At 56.4% G+C, this 17876-nt stretch overlaps 1 protein-coding gene across 10 annotated transcripts in view; it reads left to right on the top strand.

Moving 5' to 3' along the window:
* The first annotated feature begins 980 nt into the window (after positions 1–980).
* Positions 981–17876, top strand: part of CSNK1E (casein kinase 1 epsilon) — a 34114-nt gene continuing 17218 nt past the window's right edge. For 4 of the 10 annotated variants that reach the window (XM_027070735.2, XM_027070734.2, XM_027070736.2 and 1 more), the window contains exons 1-2: positions 11171–11409; positions 14821–14908. In XM_027070735.2, coding sequence (XP_026926536.1) covers positions 14833–14908 — 76 coding nt within the window. In that variant the 5' untranslated portion in view covers positions 11171–11409; positions 14821–14832. Of the gene's footprint in view, positions 1035–11166; positions 11410–14820; positions 14909–17876 lie in introns of those variants that run through there. The other 6 variants (XR_008300517.1, XM_027070732.2, XM_027070739.2 and 3 more) reach the window with 4 other exon arrangements.

Raw genomic sequence — 17876 nt, 5'->3', positions numbered from 1 at the left:
TCACAGCCTGGAGCTTGCTTTAGATTCTGTGTCTTCCCCTCTCTGCCCCTCCCCCCCCTCTCTCTTTCTCTCTCTCAAAAGATAATACACATTAAAAAAAAATTTTTTTTTTAATGTGAAAAGAAAAAAGAAAAGAAAAGAAATGGGATTGCTGGGTCCAAAGGTGAGCACATTTTTAAAGCTCTGGATAGGCGAGGCTGGATCGCCTTTTCAAAGAAGCGGTGCCCTTTCTTTTCGCCACAGCCGGCAGGTTGGCGTTTCCAATACGGAACTTTGCCAAATACAAGCAATCTCGCATGATATAAAGTAGATGAAAATAGTTTTCTGACCACAGGTGTCAGATGCCCGATTACCTTTTCCTAACCCCCAAGGGCTGGAACCACATTTCTTGGTTACTCACCATACACCCCCCCATTCTGGTTTCCTTGGCGGAAGGGGTCGGAGGAAGGGTCCTGGGGAAGCACCCAGAGGGGGGTACAAAGAGAAGAAAACACTCGGGGAAGCAGAGACCCCCTCTGTCCGTCGGACGTCACTCCTTACTTCCAGCGATTTGAACCTGGAACCTGCGGACCTAACAGTCCCTGTAAACCCGGGGTGGTGGTGGAGGGGTGGGGGTTGGGGGGGGCAGTAGGGATCCCCGCTCTTTCCAGGCTTCTCAAAGGGACCCTCGCTTTGGAAAAGTAGTACCTCCCCTTTCAGCCCGCCCACCCCCGGGGGAGCACTCGGAGGCTCCCTTTGGTCGGTGCGGCTGGTGGCTGGGGGCTCTGCCCACGTGGGGCGTGCGGGGCGGGAGGAGTGTCCCCGGCAGCTCACCCCGCAAGCACTACAACCACCACCGCCTGGGGCCGGGAAGCCGGGGCGTGGCCTGGAAGCCGGGGCGGGGCCGGGAAGCCGGGGGCGGGGCTGGGAGGGTGGCGTCACGGCCCCGCCCCCGGCCGGCTCCCTCCTTCCTGCGAGGCGCCGCCGCCGAGTCCTCACCTGGAGGGACAGGTGTGCTCAACTCGCGTCTCGGGAGGCCGGCCAGCGAGTGTCAGGTGAGCGTTAGCAGGAGCCCCGGCTGGGGGCTGGGAGGAGGGTCCGGGGCGGGGGGTCCTCACCGGACGCAGAGGAGAGCCTGGTCAAAGCAGGCTGGTCAGAGAGACGGAGCTGTGCGTGGGTCTGGGGAGGCGCCGGTTGCCCCCAAACTCCTGCGATGCCTCTTGGCTAGAGTCACGTTGTACTGAACATGTAGGCTTTGGAGGGATTGGAAGGAGAGGAAGTTGAAGTGGAAAACAGCAGGTTTCCAAGTATTTCAGCCACAAAGCTATCATTTTTTTGGACCTGGTATCTTTTCTTCGTTTGAAAAGTAATGCGCATGGATTGACTGTTGGGCAAATGGAGCAAAGTAGGAAAGAAATCAGCCGTGGTCCTAACACACGCACGAAACGACTGTGGATATTGCGGTGTATTTTCTTCCAGCGTCTTGTTTGTGTGCACGATCGTGTGACTATAATTTTATAATACTGTATTTACAATTTTTGCGTCTTGCTTTTCTCCTCTTTACATTGTGTCATGAGCATTTTCTCGTGTTGTTATTAGTCATCTGTGGGTGCGTAATCATTATTTTTAATGGCTGCATAATGTTACATTTGAGGGAGGGGCCGTGGCTGGGTGCTCCTCTGAACCCTTGCAGGAAGGATTTGAGGGGGAGACGGGGAAGTGTCAGAGGAAAACACGGGCTCTGGGTCAGGCCAGCCTCCACCTCCAACACTGGGATCTCGAGAATGATCTTTGCATCAGTTTCCACATCAGGGAACTGGATCCATAAAGCTACTTCCCCAGAATGTTGTAAGGATTAAGTGAGCTAATTTATGTAGAAAGCCTCCCACATCATCCCCATGGTTCTGGAAGAAAAAGGGTCCACATGTTTGTGAGTTTGGAGGAGGGATTCGGGCCAGCCAGAGCTGCTGAGGGAGTAGACGAAGAGCTGAGGACAGGCTCCCCAGAATGGAGATGTCTCTGGGTCTGGGGCCGATGGGCTCATATCCGCTGTGTGGGGGCCAGGCACAGACAGGACCCTAAGGCAGGACTGTGACCTCCAGGCTCCTAGAAGGGTTCAACCCCTTGGGATAAGCTTCCGGAAGGGCTTTGAAGTGAGAGGACTGGAAGAAAAGTAGGAGGGGAGGGTGAAGGTGGAGCTTAGGAATCAACCCCTTGTACGGATAAAGAAACTGAGGTTCAGAGAACAGGGGATCTGTTCAGGATGCACACAGGAAGCAGTAACAGAGTAGGTGTAGACCCAGGGCTCCTAACCCCCACCCTCACCCCACCCCCTGCCCCAGGGATCTCTGCAACAGAGACTGCAGGATGCTGGGGGAAGGAGGAGGTCAGGGTTGAGTCATCACTGCACTTGGACTAGGCTAAGGTATGCCTAGAGAAAACAGAAGTCTGTTCTTTGGCCTCCGTTTCCTCATCTGTGAAATGGGATAATAACTCCCCCCCACCCCCCACCCCCTTCCTAGTACCCACTGCCAAGCTTGTCCATTGGCGGGTAGCCAGGGCCTCCTTCCATTTTTAGGGCCTGTTCAATCTCTGGTCATACACCCCCCCCCCATGACCCCCTCATCTTCATGGCCCCCTGGCCATCTTCAGAGAGGGATCTGGGTACCTGTCAGCTGAATCTGGTGAGTACCTGTGGCCCCATCTTGGTTAGGATGAGAAATTCCGTACCTCATCTGTTTCTAGGCCCGAGAGATTTTGCTCTGTGTTTCTAATTTGGCCTTCCTGGAATGTCCCCCTACAGCATGCGACTGCATGGTGGGAGTTTCCCAAGTGCTAAAAAAATCTTGTAGTGAGGGTCCCCGACCCTCTGAAGCCACCTCTTTCTGCCCAGCCTGTCACTCTAGGACAGTAATAAGGCTATCAGCCTCCCCTAGCAATTTTAGCAGTCTCTGTCTTAACCCTGGTCACACTGATTTCTAATGACTTCTTCTGCGTTCTGGGTCTCCTACCATAGATGCACTTCCCTAGGGCACAGCCCACCCCAAGGCCCAGGCCAGTCCCAGCTCTGTTCCCTGTGACTGCATCAGTAATAACTGTATCTGTCATTCAGGTGCCAGACTCCGGGCTGCAGGCTTTATGTGCATCAACTCTCGTAATCCAATGGACATTCCATATCTTTCTTTTCTTTCTTTTTTTTTTTTTAAGTTTATTTATTTTTGAGAGACCGACGGAGCAAGTGGGGGAGGGGCAGAGAGAGAGGGAGACACAGAATCCGAAGCAGAATCCAGGCTCCGAGCCGTCAGCACGGAGCCCAAGGCGGGCCGAGGTCAAGAACTGTGAGATCATGACCTGAGCCGAAGTCAGCCGCCTAACTGGCTGAGCCACTCAGGTGCCCCTCATGTGCGCATTGTAAAACATACATGAAAATAGAATATTTGGAAAGCTAAGATTGGAAACTTAAATAAGAATACAAATTCTGATCTTTCTTCCCACACCCCAGTAGATTGCCTAGGGAACTTTCTGGGCGCTGGCATCTACTTTGGAGACAGCTCCGTTAGTGGTCACCAGAATCCCCTGGATGCTTTTCAGCGTAGGTGAGCAGACTCACGGTGTCCTGAAGAGGAAGGGGACCCGTTCATCGGAGCCTCAGATCCATGCAGGTTCCTGTTGGCGTGCCCCGTGGGAAACGAAGGCTGAGTGGGGTACAGTCCGTAAGGCAGGGTGAGGCCCCGGGGTGGGTCTGAAGGGTAAATTGGAGTCCTTCCTAACCTTTGTGAATATTAAATCATGTTCTGGTACACTCTCTCAGTCTCAGGTTTCTACCTGTAAAACAGGTGGGGTGATCTCCCGCTCATAGGCTGGCTGTGGAATTAAGCACGAGCCAATGAAAAGTGCCTATTGTGGTGCCTCATGGTCCAGCAAATTCGAGTTCCCTCACTCTCTCCCTCTTCTTCCTTTCTGTGTGCAGAACTACAAGCTGTTCTGAGCAAAACCGGTGGATAAATCCCATATTTAGCTGCTTGCGATTAAAGACCCTTCGTGCCTCCATCTCCCTCATCAACCTTCTCCCCCCAGGGAGGGGGATCCTGGGTGCCATTTGACTGGTGGGCCCCCCCCAGCTTCAAATGTCTGAGATTCCTACCGTAGCGTTGGGTTGGCTCGGGCTGTTCCTCTCCACCCTCCAAATCTCCCCACCTTCGAGCCCCTCCTCCTTCTCCCTTCCCCAGGGGCAACTCCCCAATTTCTCCAGGGAAGGGGCTTGGTGGGCAATCTGGTTAGAAGAGGCCTCAGGGACTTATCTGGATGCTCACCCATGTAGCACTTCGCATAAAGTTAGAAACTCCCCCGTTGTGCATTTCACAGGCTGCCCTCCCCGGGTGCAGGGTGAGAGGGGCGGCCGGCCACCCCGTGGTGCCACTCCCCCCCCACTGACCCCAGGCCACGTGGACGTGACCTGTGGCGCTCACTATTTAGCAGGTCCTCTCCGGGATCCTTCATCCATCTTTTTTCCTGTGTATACCCAGCTGCCCCAGGATTGTCAATTGGAGGCGAGCAGGACTCGGTGTGGATCTCTCAGGCCCCGTGAGGAGTAGGCATCAGGAAATGTTTGTGGACAGACGTGTGACATGGTGAGATGATGAGTCGCCCCAGCTATGCTGAGTCGAGAAGTGTCGCTGTGGGAATTGGGATCATTAGCCGTGGCAATCATCGTAATTCCCGCGGCCCAGTTAATGAGTGGTTGTGCGTCCCAGAGATGGGATTCCTTGGATTCCCAGAGGATGGAAGGAGCACGTTTTGGAGAGAACTGGCCGCAGTGCGAACGGGGCCGAGGGGCAGCGAGGTGACAGGCCGAGTTGAAGGAAGGATATAGACAGAGGCGGGAGAGCGGGGGTGGGGAGAGGTGAAGCCGGTGGCCCTTTGGTGATGCTGGGGTGCCTGTGCCTATAGCAACCGGCGTTCCCAGCTCCTCTGGGAGTTGATTCCCCCAACAAAGACCAGCAGCACAGGGAACACTGAGAGAGGCTTTGCCCCGGCGGAGGGGGGTGGGAACAAGAGCCCACCCCAAGAAGGGGTGGACGGGGTGGGGAGGAACCACAGGATAAGTAAGGCCTGTCCCTAAGGGAAGGCTGTCAGGCATCGGCTGGCCCAGGGATGGAAAGTGCCAGGCCCTCACCTCCACTCCTACAGCCACACACCCACAGCAGAATTTGCTCATTGTACAAGTATTTATGGGGCACCCATTACCAATTGGACACCCACAGGAGCATATAAGAGGATTTCTCTCTCCTGGAGCTTATGTGTAAGGGCATTCAAAATAAACAAGTTAATGTTTTCAGCCTGTGGTAAGTGCCATAAAGAAAATAAGATGGGGACGCCTGGGTGGCTCAGGCGGTTGAGAGTACGACTTGGGCTCAGGTCATGATCTCGCAGTTAATGAGTTCGAGGCCCGCATCGGGCTCCGAGCTGACAGCTCGGAGCCCTGGAGCCCGCTTCGGGTTCTGTGTCTCCCTCTCTCCCTGCCCTCCCCCGCTCACACTCTGTGTCTGTCTCTCAAAATAAATAAGGAAATAAAGAAATAAACATAAAAAAGTAATAAACAAAAAAAGGAAAAGAAAGCAGGATGATCCAGTAGGAAGAGGCAGAGGGGAAGGAGGCCTGCTTAAGATTGTGTGGTCAGGGCACCTGGCTGGCTCACCCGGTAGAGCATGTGAGTCTTGATCTCGGGTTGTGAGTTTGAGCCCCTTGTTGGGTGTGGAACCTACTAAAAGACTGTGTAGTCCAAGAAGGCCTCTCCGAGGAGGTAACTTTTGAGTTGTGACTTGAACACCAGTCATTGTGTTCAAGCCATTGAAGATCTGGGGGGAGATAATTCTAGGCAGGAGGAATGGCAAATGCAAAGGCCTTGAGGCCTTTGAAATGCAAGAAGAAATGAAAAAAGATAGTTTGAGATGAGGTCCGAGAGGCAGGCCGGGGCCAGATCATAGCAGGCCTGGGAAAGAACATGGATCGCACGCTAAGGACAGAGAATACTGGTGTATTTTCGGTAGCCGAGGGGTGTGATCTCCCAGGTAACAGACCACTGTAGTATCCGAGTGAAGGATGTAGACAGTGAGAGGTGACTGGGTTCAGAGTACAGTTGGGAGGTGTTGCTGATGGGATGTGTACAATGTTTTAAATATGGGAGTGCTGGGGGGAGAAAACGCTTTCCCTCTGAGCCCACATGTGTGTGACCTCGGGATCTCTCTCAGCAGAGTGCCCCAGATGTGGAATGTGTAGACCTTCCCCATCCAGTCCAGCCCTTAGTTTATAGATGGGGAGACTGAAGAAAGGGCCTTAGAGCTCTCCCTGTCCAGCCCCTCAGGGAGGGGCTGCGAATTCTCCAAATTCCTGCTGAAATCGGGTGGCTGAGCTGGGACTCAAACGTGGGCTTCCTGGCCCCTGGGCCAGGCCTCTTGCTACCGTACCCGGCTGCCTCACCACCGAAGCTGGAGGAGGAGGAGGAGGGAGGAACCACTGCCGGAGAAAGACCAGGCATGGCGATGTGGTGAGATCACCAGGAGAAGCATCTAGAGCCAGTGGAGTCTGGAGAGGCCCGGGCCAAGTCCCTTGCAGCTGCCCTGAGAGCAGTCAGAGGTGGGTGGAACATCATGGAAGAGTCTGGGGGCAAGCTGCCAAGGCCTCGCTGGCCGAGAAGAATGCACCAGGGCAGCATTTTCAGGCTGGCAAGCTGGAGGAGGACCCCTTGGAGCCTGTGGTGGGTCATCGACCCTCGGGGGTCTTGGGAGAGGCACAAGTAGCAGCTAAGAAGAGGAAGACTCAGAAAACGCCCTGCAGGGGCATCTGAGAGCCAAGGCCATAGGTGAAGACGCAGGGTGGGCAAGGCCAGTGGCTCACCTGGGCCCCCCTGCATGTGCATACCTCCGGCCCACCTCCACTCAAGGGGACGGGGAGGGCAAGGGAAGAAGAAGCCGGAGGTGATGCAGCCTGTGTGCTAGAAGTCCGAGTCAGGTGGCCTGGATTTCCCTCCCTGCCCACTCTTCACAACATTATCAACATCTTCCTCTCCCTCAGGGCCTCTTCTGGGCTAACTTGCCTGTGCATCATCATCTGTATTATCCCCATTTTACAAACGAGACTCAGAGGTTAAGGAACTTTCCTAGGGTCACACGGTTCAAAAGGAGCGAAGTCAGCATTCGAGGCCAGCTTCTTAACCACAGTGGGCTTCCGTCTTGGGCTACCTTTGTGACTTTGAGTGAGGCTCCCCGGGGCTCATTTTCCGCCTGTAGAATGATCGAGCTGGAATCAAGGAGCCCCCTCGGGCTCCTGTGGCTCTTGGTGGGGCCCAGAATTGCTTTTCTAGGAGAGGGGCTCAAGAGTCTGATGGAGGGGCCGGGGACTCGTCTCCGCCCTGTGTTCTCTACCAGCTTGGGAGAAGTGGTTAGGGGCGCAGATTCTGTTGGTCTACTTCCTCTGCGGAGGATGGACGTGTAGGTTGGATGACTCAATGCGGGTAATGTGTCCTATAGAGTGCCTGGCACACAGTAGGTGCTCAATATGTGTAGCTCTTGTTTTGTCAGAGAGAGTGAAGGCTGTCTCTTCACGGACTATTCATTCGCTCATTCAGCAAATATTCATTCACACCTCCTGTGTGCCAGACGCTATTTTTTTTTTTTAATTTTTTTTAACGTTTTATTTTATTTTTGAAAGAGACAGAGCGTGAGCCGGGGAGGGGCAGAGAGCGAGGGAGACACAGAATCGGAAGCAAGCTCCAGGCTCTGAACTGTCAGCATAGAGCCTGATGCGGGGCTTGAACTCACAAACTATCAGATCATGACCTGAGCTGAAGTCGGCCGCTTAACCGACTTAGCCACCCAGGCGCCCCACCAGAGACACTATTCTTGATACTGGTGACCAGTGGTGTCCCCAAAATAGCAATAATGCCCTGCCTTCATGTAGCTTTTATTCTAGAAGGAGACTCAGACCAAAAAAAAAAAAAAAAAAAAATTCAAGTATCATGTAGAATACGTTATAGAGAGATATGTTATATAGAGAATATGTTAGAGAGAGAAATGATACATAGAGAATATATTATAGAGAGATAAGTGCCAGGAAAAAATGAAGCAGAGAAAGGGGGAAGCAGTGCCCTAGTGGGGTCAGGATCTTCAGTTAGGAGGACTGGAAGATCTCTCTGTGAAGGGGGTGAAAGCCAAGACCTCAGGGAGGTGAGGGAATGAGCCATGTGGGTGTCTGAGGGAAAAGCATCCCAGGCAGCAGGAACAGCCAGGGCTAAGGCCTCAGCACAGATTGCATAGGGCCATTTGAAGGACCTTCCCTGATGTTTAGTAAACCCCAGGGTGCCCACAGTCAAGACTCAGATTACAGATCCCTTTGGTAAGACTGAAAACTTCCCCCCGCATCTCTGGTTTCTTCTGCAATATTGTTTTGTGGTCTGGCAGTTCCAGGGCATTCCTTGAGATCCCCAGCCCGGTGCTCCAGGGTGCCAAGGAAACAGTAGGGTCAGATTGGGAGAGTGCTGGGGAGTCTCTCCTCCTGACCCCAGTGCAGAGCAGCCAGACTCCAGGGTGGGGCCCATGTGAGCTGGGACCTATTGTTCAAGGTTGATTGCATCTTCTGGGTGAGTGAGTGGGTGTGCAGGGAGCGGACTGGGGTGAACTCAAGCGGGCCACACCTTGGGTGTTACGTCCCAGGAGGAATCATTGAGAACCTAGTATGAAGACAGAAGTCGGGCCCAGAGGCTGCTAGAACTCCCGTGAGCTTTCTCCCCCCCTTGGAACTGCCTCCATTCCTCCACTCAGTTTTGTGTCACATCTCAGTTTCTCCTTAGAGCTGAGCTGCAAAGCTCTTTAGAAGGACCCTGGGGGGCTAGTCTTCTAGGAGTTTAGGAAAGAGAAGAACTGGGGCCCACACATAGGTAATCAGAGTCTGGGTGTGGGCGGTGGGTGGAGACAGCAGGAGAAAGCCTTGGAGCAGGCCTTAGGGGACAAGTAGATCTTAAGACTGGGTGGCCCAGGAAACTGACCAGGATCCTTCCGTGGGGGGTGGGGATGTGACAAGATTGGACAGGGAAACTGGGACTTTGTGGTTAATGCGTGCCCTTAGGCAAGCACTGTTAAGAGCCTCAGATGCGGGCTCTGTGCTCTGTGCTGTGTAAACTCAGGGAAAGAATAGAGTAGGATTTAATCTGTTGTTGTCTGAGAGGTTAACCACCTCCCCCAGGGCCAGGTGCTTCGTGGATGCTAAAGCCGGACCAGTCCCTTCCTGGAGAGGAAGGCCATAATTGGGAAGCAGAGCCCAGGTTGGAGGGGTGGGCGGTGACACAGGGGTGCATTCCACCCTTGCTCAGTACTTCCAAGGGCCCTCTGCCTGGGGCCCCAGGCCTGGGCACCTCGTGTCACTTTAGGAGAACATGCAGCCCCATGGAGGGCTGGCATCCTTGGACACTGGAAACAGAGCCTCTGGATTCAGGGTTGGCGAGATTGAGATGAGAACAGATGACAAAGGGCATTGGTATGTATCACAGGGTGGTGGCTGGCCTCTAGGACAGGGTCACACTTGGGGACTTCTAGGGGATGAAGGAAATCATAAAAATGGATACAACAGACTCACGTGAGGAAACGAGATGGGGGGCTGCTGCCTCGGCCAGCTGAGTGTGGTCACAGCCCGGTGTGAGTTTGGACCCAGAGTTGCCCGTTTTCCCAGGGCTATTTCAAGAGAAATAGGGAATATTGATCTGTAACATGAAATCGGCCTATTGACAATACTGGTTATCAATGAACAAAACAGTATAAATAACAAAGAAACACCGTGCAAGTCCAGCAAAGCCCACCACCTTCCCTGGTGACCCCCTGCTCTGGCAAAGGGTGCGTTGAGGTCAGGTCCCCAGCTGACTGCTGATCTCCCCTGGGAGAAGGTTTGTTGTCACTTTCCTGCTCTTGGAACTGACCTCATGATAGACTCAGTCTTCCAGAGACATCGGGAGAACAGAGCTATCTCTTTGGCTGTGCTGTGTGGTCCTGAGCAAACCCCTCCCCTCTCTGGGTCCCATTTCCTGCTGTGTGATAGAGAAGAACCTGGTCTGCCGGGCTCCCACCAGTTTGGACAGTGTGTGACTAAGTCCCTCAGGCTCGAGGGAAGATGCAGTTATTATAGAAGTGACTCTTCCCGGGAACCATGCTTCCGGGATTGGATACAGTGCACTCTGGCATTTTGTGTGTCCGCACAGTTGTGCCTGTGAATGGATGTGTGTCATAATTTGGAGCTGTGCATGGTGCAGTGTCAATATCGTCTTAATAACTTTGCCCTAGAACCTTTCATTGGCTACGCTGGAAGCAGGTGAGAAGCCTTAATTAATTCTCCCAGTGACCCGGGGAGCAGGGTCTTCTTCCTGATTTGCAGATATGGAACCCCAAGCCCAGAGTTGGGAGGTGCCTTAGCTAACCTTGCACCACTGGCGCCCCTGACTCAAGTGTTAGTTCCGTGGCAGTGTGTGGGGTTCCTCATGAAACCAGTGAGACCAGGATTAGGGTTTGGGGGTCTGTTTTGTACCCATCACAGTTTGAGCTGCTGGAAAAGCAGGGAGGGAGACGGAAAAGGTCTTTGCCTTTGATCTTTCCATGGGTGGTGGTGGTGGTGGTGAGGATAGCTGAGACCTGGCTACCTCCCTGGGTCTTTTGTCAACATCCCTATCTCTTGCTGTCCTGCCAAATCATTGACCCCTGAATTAACCCGGACTGTGTCCTCTGCAGTCCTCAGAGCCCCCGAAACATTCTCCTCTGGTTTGAGAGGAGAGAGAACCGAGCAGGTGGAAGAGGAGGCTCTGGGTCTAGAAAACCCCAGCTTTTCGTGCGCCCGCCTCCTCCCCACCCCCACCCAGCGTTTTCCACCTGTGCCCCAGACTGGATCAGGGTGTCGGTGTCTGTGTGTTCCCCGGCCCCACACGTAAGACCGCCTTCCCGCAACGCGCTACTCGCCAGGCTGGGGGACTGTGTTTCCCTGCCGCGCCCCCCCCTCCCCCCACCAGCGTCCCCGGGAGCCGAGGGCGCGGGCCCTTTAAATCCTCCGGGGCGGCGGCGGCGGGCCGGGGATGACATCAGCGGTCGGGCCCGGGGCTCAATGGGAGCCGGCGGGCGCGCGCCGGGCGGGAGCGCGCGAGCCGGCGGCGGGGGCGGGCGGGCAGGAGGGCCCGGAGGAGGGAGGTGGCGGCGGCGGCGGCGAGAACCTAGAGCCAGAGCCCGGCCGGGGCCGAGCGGAGCGGAGCGCGGCGGCGGCGGCGGCGGCGGCGGCTGGGCCGGGAGAGGCTGGCGCGCCGGGCGGCTCCGCGAATCCTCCGGCATCCGCCCCGGCGGGCCGCCCCCGCCCGCGGCAGCCCCCAGAGCAGCGGCCCGGTACCGGCGCCTTCCCGGCGGGGTAAATATTGGGGGGCCGCGGGCCCGCGGAGGGGCGCAAACCCGGGGGGAAACGGGGCTCCCTCCGCCTCTTTGTTTTTGCGCGAGAGGGAGGGGAGGGGAGGGCGGACACACGCGCGTTCGCACTCGGGTACGGGGAGGGGGGGGCAGCCCGGGCGCCGCCCGCTCGGCCCGGCGAGGACAAAGGCGCGGCTGGGGACGAGGAGGAGGAGGGTGACTATTATTTTGCAGGCTTAACCGGGGGAGGCCCCCCCAGTCTGGCCCGCCTCCCCCTCCCCCAGCTGGACCCTTCAAGGCCCCAGCCGGCCGAGAGGCCACCCGGGGCTGGGATTGGGGGGACGCTGCGGGGGGGCGGGGGGAGGGGGAGGTCCGGGACTAGGGTGCTGGGGCCACCCTAGACTGTTGATACTGTTGATTCGGGCTTCTCGGTCAAACCCTGGGCTTCTGTGTGTTTCACTGGACAATCAGCAGCGCCTCCCCCCTTCTCTCCCGGCTCGGGGCTCCGGACCTGGGGGTCAGCGAGGCTGCTCCCCTGTGTTGGATGGGGGTGCTCGGGGGGCGCCTGGGGGCCCTGAGGTGATGGGGTGTGTGGTCACTCAGCCACAGATTCTGTTTTCCTTTGTGGAGAGAAAGAAAGGGGTGGGGGTTATTTATCAGATCGCATTCTCCCGTTTCTGCTGGGAGAAATCCATGTTTTGCGAGTCTCCGTGGACACAACTATGTTTTGTCCGGGTCTCTCTAGAGAGAGGATTCCCAAGCTCCTCTTCACGCCCAAACTCAAAGTGGGGTGAGCCCCCTCCCCAACTTTTCCCTTAGTTCTCTTGCTTGTGTTCTCAGCACAACCTTCCTGGGCACAGCCTTCCTCAGGGAGAAGGATTTTGGGAGAAGGGGATCCAGAGTGTCTGAAGTTACGCCCAGCGAATGCCTGTTTGGGGGCTCCTTTGCCTTACTGTCTAGAGCGTCCCTCCAATTTTTATTTTAATGGTCCAGTGATAAGGGCTCTGGCTGGGGGTGAGGGGGTATCAGAGAGTAAGAAAACTGTCCATGTGCTCTGCTGCTTGGTAGTTTGTGTAATTTTTTTTTAACCAGCTGAAACTCCGGATTTGCGTCTGCCTTTTTTTTTTTTTTTCTTTTTCACTTCGTTTTTTCCACCCCCCTTCCCCCCCCCCCCCCATGGGAGAATCGGCAAAGAACTGGAAAGCTTCTCCTTTTCCTGACTCTATCCTTTCTCCTTTCCTCTGGGCGGCTTTTTAGGGGACAGTGCTGGGACAGTCTAGGCTCTCTCTGGGGCCCTGCCCCCCGCCCCGGGTCTGGGTGGCTAGCGCCCAGCCGTGGTTTCCTGTAGGGCTGTTGTTTGCACCCTCTCTTCTTCCCTTCTCTGCCCACAGCCCGGTGAGTGGGGAGGGGCTGGGGGGTCATGTGCAGTGTATTTATGTAATTTATGTAAGACACCCAGACGGAGGGCGCGGGTATTTATATAACCTGGCGTGGGTATTTATGTAATATAGGATGCGGGTATATTTATGTTTCTCTCCTAACCTGCGGCTTTCCTGGCTGCCATGTGTGGTCTCTGAATTGGCGTTGGCAGAAAACGGACTGGGGGGGCAGTGTTTGTGTATGCACACACCCGTGACCCCCCCCCGTCCCCTCCCCCTCTGTGCGGCTCACGGTGTGCGTCTGCTTTTCTTTCTTCCTTTGGTGGGTACACACAGGTCGGTGTGTATGTGAAATGTGAGTTTTCTGCAGATGTGGAGAGTGTTCCGCTGGCAGCCGCGGCACCTCAGCCGGGACTGGCCAGGCGTGTGGGCAGAGGCCCTTGGTTGAGAGCCCAGAGTTTGGCTGGCATGGGGTGGAGGCTACTTCCTTGTGGCCACCGGGGGCAGGGCCAGTGGCGGCTCCCTGGGAGTTAGGTGCCAGGGCTGGATGTGTGTCCTGGGCAGGAGCTGTTGGCTTCTGGCCTCTGCGGGGCCAGAGAGCTCCAGCCTGGCCATCTATGAACTAGATCTCGCCCATCTCCCCTCCCAGGTGGGTCTGGCTTTGGGGATAGCGTTTGGCATAGGAAAGAGGCAGGGCTGCTGTGCCTGGTACAGCTGCTTTTCCGTCTTCCTGCTTTGCTTCCCAGGCCTGGCAGGAAATCAGTCCTGATTGTGTCAGGTGGGGCAGCGGGAACCCCGTCTGGGTCCGAGGTGAGGAGACTGCCACCAAGTTGCTGCTGGGGAGTGCGGGGCAGGTGATGTGGCCTCCCTAGTTCCCTGTCTGCAAAGGGAGGCCCCCCCCCCATATGAACACTCTGAGACGTTAGGGATCCCCCGTCTTTCTCCCCATTTGATAGTTCACCATCCCCTCTCCCCTAACTGTAGAAACCATCTCCTGGCCTTTGAGTTTCTTCTTCTGCAGGCCAGGATCCTGGAGGGCACAGGGATCCCCACCAGGGTGGCCCCTGATGTCTCATGGGCTTGGGCACAGGATGGGGCACAGGAAGGAGGGGAACTGCTCACATCAGCATCCTTCCCTCAGACCTCTCCTCCCACCCCAGAGGCCAGTGGCTAAAAACCTGGCTTTGGTTGCCTCAGTTGCTCTGTGGGGCCCTCTGGGGAGACCCTCCTTCTAGTCTTGAAGGAAGCCAACCCCAAACTGTCCATCCCCAAAAATACGTGCAGCGAGACCTGTGTGACGTGCTTGGTGTTGTGGGAGAGGGAGGTGACTGGGTGTTCTGGCGGCCCCCTTTCCTGGCTGCCCCCTGAGTTGGGGAGGAGGCCCCTCTCCAGCAGGGCACACTGCACACTGGCAAGTTCTGGCCTCTGGAAAGACTAGGCCAGGCCGTGGAGGCCTCGTGTCCGGTTCCTGGCACTAGAAGCAGAGAAGGTTAGGTAAGGGTGGGGGCCGGGGTTAGGGTTCACCTTGTCCTTCCGTCCCTGGAGGTTGGAACTTGCCGGTGGTTGCCATGGTAGCACCCCCAGAACGAGCAGCTCCTGTGTCCCCCCTCCCCCATCACCCCCTTTGTCTTTGATTTTCCTTTCAGGGTCTTGGCCCTTTGTGACTGGCCCGCACCTGAGAGGCTTTTATTGGAAGGTCCCCAGATGCGTGTCCCCCGAGGAGATGCTTGCTTGGCTCTTTCCTCCCGGGCCTTATCTCCCAATTCCGCCTTCTGCCTGGCCACCCTGACATGTGTTCTCAGCCCGCCTCCGCTATTGCTCACATGTGGAGGCCATCAGGCCACCTGACACCTGGGTGCCCTCGGGCAAAGCCAGGCCAAATCTCTTCCTGTACAGTGGGAGGGAGAATGTTGGTCTCCCGAGTTCCTTGGGTCTTTCCCTGACCCTTGGTGGGGGATGTGGTGGGGTCTACCGGCCTAGGCTCCCTTCCCGGCTCCCCGCTTCCCTGACCCGTGTGTCTCTGCTTCCCTCTGCAGCGAGAGTGAGTCATGGAGCTGCGTGTGGGGAACAAGTACCGCCTGGGACGGAAGATCGGGAGTGGGTCCTTTGGAGACATCTACTTGGGTAAGTGTCTCTGGTTCCGGCCTAGTGGTTTTGGGGCCCTGGGGACAGCGCCGGGGACAAGCAGGAGGGAATGTGGCAGGTCTTCAGGCTCTGAAGCCAGAACTTGGCTTCAGGCCTCCCGTGGCATGTTTGGGCCATTTTGTCCCCAGGGCCATCCCAGGTAAGGAGGGAAGCAGCAGGTTGTGGGGGAGGCAGGCCAGGGGGCTCCTCACGCAGTCAGGGTGGGGTGGGGTGCCCACCTGCTGCAGGCTGGGCAGAAGAGGGTATTTTTAGCCCTGGTTTCCAGCTGCAGGTAACCTGGGTCTCCAGCTGGGCGTGGGAAAGGCCAGGCTGGGGTAGCACCCCGTTTGTTGCCTCCTGGGAGAAGGATGCTAATAGGCAGAGGAGGCCTGGGCCCCCTCCCTCTGCTTGGGGGGCCCCCTGGAATTCAGCCCAGGCAGGCTTCGGAATGACAATGACGCAGGCTCTCCCAGTAACCTCTGGGTGGGGGTGGGGGGTAGGGGTCTGGCCATAGCGTTCTGGATCTTTCTCTCCGGATGTGCTTCCTGTTGAAAGTCTGAGTTTGTTCCCGTGTTGTCATTTGAAACGAATCGCTCACCCCGTTCCCTGACCTGGCAGAAAAGGGTCTGGAGGGGAGATACTGTGTGGGTCACCTTGAATGGGAGTTGTTAGAGCAGGGTGGCCAGCCCCTGGGGTTTATCCTCATTCCTGTCCCTCTTTTCCTCCTTGGAAAAGCAAGGTAAATAATTTCTGTCCTGGGCAGAGAAAAGAAAGCATCAAGGCAGTGTGCTGTGCTCATTGGTTCTGAACTTGGGGAGGAGGGGGTTTCTCTCACCCAGTGGTCTGGGTCTCTGCCCTCTGGGGGTACGGACTCCTTCTTGGTGAGCTGCTGCCTCCCGCATCGGAGGGGACAGGGAGGGGACGTTCTCTGAGCATGTAGTTGGTTCTGGGCAGGGTCCTAGTTGAATGTGGTCGCCCCGCACAGCAGCAGCCTCTAGAGCCGTGCTGTCCCTTCCGCACACATCAAGAAGCAGGTGCAGTACCATCAAATTGGCCACCCAGGGTTCCTCTTGAACACTAGAAAAGGCAGTCTTTATACCCCACGTGAGCGAGAGGGTGTGACAGGACATGAGGGGAAGACGTCAGACAGACCCGAGTTCCAGACCTGGCTTTGTGCAGCTGCAGGAAAGTCGTGTGGCTGCTCTGTGCCTCAGTGTCCCCATACGGGAAGTTTGTGTGATGTTGAGGCCTGGCTGACCAAGAGCAAAAGGCACGGGGAGTAGTTTTTGGCACACGTGCACATCTGCTTCTAGGAAGCATCCAATCCAGGGCCTTCTCTTTGCAGAAGGGAACAGAATGGGGAGAGGCAGGCCAAGGTCATTTCAGAAAGCTAGTGTCCCTGGTCCATGTGGTGGGACCTCCCTGGGGGCAGGACTTCCTGTTTATCTAGTTTATTTTAAAAACCAGACCCAGGTTTGCTTCTCTTTGGACAGGCCCTGATGTAAATTCTACCAGGGTGCTTCTCGTATGCCCTTGAACAGGTGATGACCTCTGCCAGCCTTGGCTCCCCTGTCAGTAAAACGGGGTCGGTCATGAGGCCCGCAGGGTGGTGAGAAGTCACGAGATCAGAGTGTGCACAACGCCCGCACGTGTCGGCCCAGCGGTAGTGTTTTTATGTTGCCCCCCCCCCTCCACCAGCCCTCCGTCTTTTTTGGGATTTGCTACTGTCCAAAGGATTTGGGTCCCCTTCGGCCTGAGTGGAGGTGGGGTGCCCGTTCTGCCCTGAGCAGCTGCCCTGTCCAGCCTTTGCTGGGTGCTCAGGCCGAGGGGGTCCTGGCATGACGCCGCGTCCTGCTCATTCCTGGGCTCCTGCTAGTGTGGGGACAGTGGCGATTGTAGGGCCTCCCCGGCTGGCCTCGCTGGCTCCCTTTGTTCAGAGCTCTGGCTGCATTCTTGTCGCTGGTGCCTGTGCCAGGGCCTGACTCCAGATGGCCTCTGCAGGTGGGGTTGGGTGCGGCCTCCAGGTCCTGCTTTCCAGGATCACCCGAAGGCGAGTGCTTTGTGGATATGGCTTCGAGGCCTGCAGCTTCTCTTCTGGTCCCGCCTCCAAGTATCATAAGGGGACAACCAGGAGAGTGGGACCAGCTTTGTCAGGGCCTCAGGTCAGCTGCACGGGGTCCAGAAGTGGCCGAGACTGTGCCCACTCTACCACCACTGGCTGTGCACCCTTGAGAACTCCCTGTGCTTCTTGGTCTCTGCTCCTCGGTTCTCAATGGCGAGGGGACGGTGCTCCCCAACAGGTGGTTGTGGGGGTGCTTTCTTCTGCACTTCTAGTCTAGCCAGGTCCCTGATTATACATGTGAGTCTGTGCTGGGGAGAATGAGCCCCCACGTGAGGTTGGTCACCCCCCTCCCCACCCAGGACTTCCCCAGGCCCCAGATCCTAGGGCTGGCCGGCTCCAAGCCCTTCTCCGTGTCCCAAGTTTGTTTTCCAGACTGGCCCATCCCCCAACAGGGCCACTGTATCCAACTGCTGGGTCACCTCCACCACCCCTGCTCTGGCACTCTTCACTTACAATTCTCCTCCATTGCCTCCACAGAAGGTGAGCGGTGTTCATCCAGGGCAGGGCTGCCTCAGTAGTCCAGGGCTCACTGTGTATGTGTCTGTCGATTGAACGACTGAGCTGCTAGACAGTTGGAGTAGAGAAAAAAAAAAGAGTCTTTGGGGACTAACATTTAAATCCTGGCTCTGCCCCCAGCTAGACCTATGGCCTCGGGCCAGTTACGTCACCTTACTGAGCCTCAGTAGCAGAACGAAGGGAGCTCAGAGACAAGGCTTGCAGCTTCCTGATAGAACCCAGAGGCAGCAAAAGGGGCCTTGTGGTGGTGGGAGCCTTTGGGGGCAGGCAGCTGTGGTGGCTTTCCAGCACTCTGCAGGGGCACGAAGCCTTGGCCTAGGAGCGAGGTCC

This window comes from Acinonyx jubatus, chromosome B4 (assembly GCF_027475565.1).
Source record: "Acinonyx jubatus isolate Ajub_Pintada_27869175 chromosome B4, VMU_Ajub_asm_v1.0, whole genome shotgun sequence".
Classification (NCBI taxonomy): Eukaryota; Metazoa; Chordata; class Mammalia; order Carnivora; family Felidae; genus Acinonyx; species Acinonyx jubatus.
Note: the sequence above shows the minus strand (reverse complement) of the source record. Positions and strands in the feature narration are given on the sequence as shown.